Genomic DNA, 4,289 nt, shown 5'->3' on the forward strand with positions numbered 1-4,289 from the left:
AGGACACGCAGCAGCAGCAGCAGCGGCAGCGCAGGGCGGCAGGAGCGGGCCTGTGGGATCAGGGCAGCCTGCACACCTGACGCTGGCTATGTTGTTCTTTTCTTTAAAAACTTTTTAAATTGCTTTCAGAGAGGAAGGGGGAGAGAGAGAGAAAACATCAATGATGAGAGAGAATCATGGATCGGCCGCCTCCTGCACGCCCCACCCTGGGGATCGAGCCCACAACCCAGGCATGTGCCCTGACCGGGAATCCAACCTGGGACCCTTCAGTTCGCAGGCTGACGCTCTATCCACTGAGCCGCACCGGCTGGGGCTGAGTTGTCTTGTTAGCATTACCTCATACCCTTACTTAGGATTTACCTTGTAGGAGGTGACAGCTGGCAATTTAACCTGCTGTTGCCGCCCGTGTGTTTAACACCCTCTATGTGCAAAGCCTTGCGCCAAACACACTGCAGAGAAACAGTGCTGGACCGCCTCCCTGGCGTTCCCCCTCCCCCATCCCCGCCCTCCCTGCAGGGCCGGACCGAGGGTGAGGCCCGCTGTCCCTGTTCCTGCGCCTCGGGCCTCCGAGGGCCGCCGGGTGGTCTCACCCCGGTCGCGGGGGAGGAGGCAGGTACAGTTTCTTCTGGCTTCTTTACACGAAGCCTGCAGATGAGAACTTTCCTTTGATGTGAAGATACCTTTTCTGATGTGGAAAGTTCTGTCCACCGTCCCCGCTCGGAGGATCAGGTGAAAGATCAGGGTGAAGCTGCCACCAGGCACGGCCCGCCCCGAGGGACCAGGCCCCGGGCCAGGGCAGGCTGGGCGAGCCAGCCGGTGGCTGTGTTGGTGACTCCTCCTGTCTGTCCCTGTCTGTTGGTCTGTCTGCTGACGACCAGCTGAGAGCTGGGGGAGGGGTCTCCTATTAGGACCAGAGGAGGGACTGGTGCCAAAGCCTCCCCAGTCACAACAGCCCCCCAAAGGATAGTCGTGGGCAGGGGCCACGGGCGCAGCCTGAGCTGGCACCTTGGAGCCTGGCCGAGGGGAGCTGCTGCGAGCAGTCTACCTGCCCCCGGGGCTCAGCCTGCGTGTCCCGCAGCCGCGCCAGGGCCAAGCCTGTGTTTAGGCGGCTCTGCCCGGTCCTTCCACGCCCCTGGGACTTGTGCAGTGACCGGCTTGGCATGACTTCGGGTTTCTGCCCCCAGAGGACTGACACAGAGGAAAACACGTCATGCAAAGAGCTTGCTCGGAAAAGTGTAAGAGCACCCTCCCTGCCCCTCCCCTCCCCGCCGCTGTAGGCGCCGCCCTCCCGCGGCCTCTGAGGCCAGAGGGCCTGCTGCCCACCCAGCAGCTGCGGGTTCGGGTTCCAGGCCAGTGGCTGCTGCTTCTTTTTAAAAATAACAGTATTATTCATTTTTCTTTTCTTTTTTTAAATCTATGTTTATTGATTTGAGAGAGGGAGAGGAGAAATAGAAACATCAAAGTTGAGAGAGAATCATGGATCACCGCCTCCTGCACGCCCCCTACTGGGGATCGAGCCCACAATCCGGGCCTGTGCCCTGATGGGGAAACAACCATGACCTCCTGGTTCCTAGGTCAACGCTCAACCACTGAGCCACACCGGCCAGTGGCTTCTTACCACCTGGAGAAAGGAGATGGGGAGAGAGGGAGGAAGCGGGGAGAGAGACTGGGGCATCCGACCTGTTAATCCTAACTGTCCTGGGGAGCCACCTGCTAATCCACGGGCCCTGCCAGGCCTGGGACTCCACTCGCCACCTCCCAGCAACCCAGGCCCAGCGGCGCTCTCACCAGCTGTGTCTGCAGAGGGGCCGGGTCGGTGATGGCAGGGCTCCTGCCCCTGGGCTGGTCCCAGGATCCCACGCTGGTGTCAGGGGCGCAGGACTGAGCACAGCCCACCTGTGGCCGTGAGCCCAGAGCCCCCTGTGCTGCGGAATCGCTCAGGGTCTGGGTGGCAGAGCTGCCTTCACAGCGACCTCCCCCCAGGGTGCTGAGCCCCCACCAGGAAGGTCTCGCTGTGTTGGCAGGACGGGCGCCACATGCGAACACTGGGCGGACTGGCTGGACAGCAGCCCTGGCACAGGCCACCTGGAACAGGACGCCTGGCCGCTGAGCTGGACGGAGGAGAGGGGCCCAGGCCCTGGGTGCAGGGACAGGCTGGCCGCCCGGTGCCGCCAGAGAGCTCACCCCGTCACGCTGCCCTGCACACACTCGCTCTGGTCGGAGGCAGGAGCAGCCCGGGGGTGTCAGGGCCTGGATGTGGCTGCTGGCACCGCAGGGCAGGGCAGGCACAGGGCCTCCTGCCGGGAGTGAGGTGGAAATGACCGCAGACTTCCCACTCGCCGTGACCGGGAGAACCACGTTCACAGCAAGTCCTGTGTCACGTCTGCGGCTGTGACGCCGGCACCTGGAGGCCCCACCAGCCCAAGCCTGGAGCAGGGACTGGGGGTCGGAATGTGCACATTTCCCACTCGGAGCAAGTGGAGGCGGAGCCTTGGGTGGACTCCGTGGGCTCCATGTGCTGTCCTGGACCTGCATTCCTCCTCCTAGGAGTGGGGGGGCCCTTTGCCGCACTCTGGTCAGGGTAAGGGATGCCCAGCTGAACCCAGGCAGGCACTGCAGGCCTGAGGTCCCCCTGATCCCAGCTCAGAGGTGCCCTCAGCCCAAGGCAGCGGACGGCTTCCCCGTCTCTGTGCGAACTGTAAGCTGAGCTCCTGGAAGCCAGTGGCATTTTAACAGCTGGGCACTGGCTGTGGCTGGCGCTGTCAGTCGGCCCCTTCTGAGGCCCACACTCCTCCTCACCGATCTGCAGCGGCTGCAGACCCACCACAGGCCCTGTCCTGACCCAGACAAGATGCCCAGGGAGGTAGCGCCAGCCACACCCCACCCTCCACCCGGAGACCTGCGGACACGAGGCTGTGCCCTGGGAGACGGACGCGAGGACAGGGACGCCGTGTGCTACGCCTGCACGAGCTCCGAGAGGCGTCCATGCCCCCACAGCCCACCTTCTCTCCAGTCAGGACCCAACCCCCATCCCGTGGTCGCGAGCAGAGGCAGGCAGTAAAATTTCAACTTTATTTGGCCAATGTGTTCAACTCCAATGTTGTGGTAGAAACGCCTGGAAGAACGGGACAGCTGATGGGCTCCGGCTTCCGCGCTGTCCCCATGGGAACGGAAGCCAGGCTCTGGGAGGTGCGGGCCAGGCCACGCTGTCAGACCAGCTGGGTGCTGCTTGGGGAGGGGGGTGTCTGTGCTGGCCCAGGGTGCCCACTGCCCTCTGTCTTGGGGAGCCCCTGCGAGAGACCTGACGTCTCCGTTGACCAGGCAGTGTGGGAACCTCACAGTCCCGGCAACACTGCCAGGTGAGTGACCGTCAGCCTGGCCCGCCGCCCCCACAGGGGACGCCTGTCTCCAGGGCGGCCCGGCCAGGGTGGGACCGAACCCGATGTCCCAAAATGCCTAAAAATCTCACAGACGATGCTAGTGATCGCATAGCAACCTAACAGGCAGCTGACATCGGCAGCGTGAGATTCCAAAACATTTTAGCGAGCGCTCAGGTCAAAACCGTGTACGAAAAAGGACGTCACAAATTAAAAAGGCCCCGCAGAGGGCTGGCCTGGAGACAAGCCCTTTCCCAGACGAAGCAGAAGACGGGCTTCAATGTACACGAGTGTCAGCGTGAAGTGTGGCTTCAGAAGTTCCCTGCATTTCCGATGGGTGCTCGGTCCTCCCGGGAGGGTGCGCAGCCCGGAGGCTGGCTGCTGTGGAGCAGCCTGAGGGGTGTCGGGGTGCCGGGCTGCTCCCACCTCACAGCTCGTCCTTCACAGCTTTCTGGTCATCGTCCTCCTCCAGGTCCGGCTCCTCTGCCTCCTCCAGATCTTCCAGATCCTGGGCGAGGGGGGAGGGAAGCCCGGAAGGTCAAGGTTCAAGCAGGGCCGGCCACCTGCCCGCTGGGGAGCTGGGTCCCAGCCCCAGACGACCCAGCACGGCCGCTGGGCGCAGTGCCCACCCTCCAGCCTCAGGGTTTGCGGGGCAGTCAGCCCAGGACCGCAGCAGCACGAGCTGCCGGCTCGCCTGCCCCTTTCCCTGGCCTGACCACACCCCCTCGCCCTGCCAGTCAGCAGCCTCCAGCCGCCACACCCTCTTGGCCTGGGACCAACTCTGGCGTCCCCTCTGCACGCGGAGCACGGCTGACAGGGCCCTCGGCCAACGACTGGGGAGCCCTTTGGCGTCCCCATCAGCAGGGACCACGCGAGACAAGCGGGCAGACTTCACAGGCAAGCCCGGCAGCA

At 63.7% G+C, this 4,289-nt stretch overlaps 1 protein-coding gene across 1 annotated transcript in view; it reads right to left on the bottom strand.

Annotated features, from left to right (window-relative positions):
- Positions 1-3,058: 3,058 nt before the first annotated feature.
- P4HB (prolyl 4-hydroxylase, beta polypeptide) overlaps positions 3,059-4,289 on the bottom strand; it is a 9,076-nt gene continuing 7,845 nt past the window's right edge. The window contains exons 10-11 of the mRNA XM_014531238.1: positions 4,099-4,220; positions 3,059-3,885 (exon numbers count right to left, since the gene is read on the bottom strand). Of these exons, the coding sequence (XP_014386724.1) occupies positions 3,805-3,885; positions 4,099-4,220 (203 nt within the window). The 3' untranslated portion in view covers positions 3,059-3,804. The remainder of the gene's footprint in view (positions 3,886-4,098; positions 4,221-4,289) is intronic.

Source organism: Myotis brandtii, unplaced genomic scaffold (genome assembly GCF_000412655.1).
Source record: "Myotis brandtii unplaced genomic scaffold, ASM41265v1 scaffold797, whole genome shotgun sequence".
Classification (NCBI taxonomy): domain Eukaryota; kingdom Metazoa; phylum Chordata; class Mammalia; order Chiroptera; family Vespertilionidae; genus Myotis; species Myotis brandtii.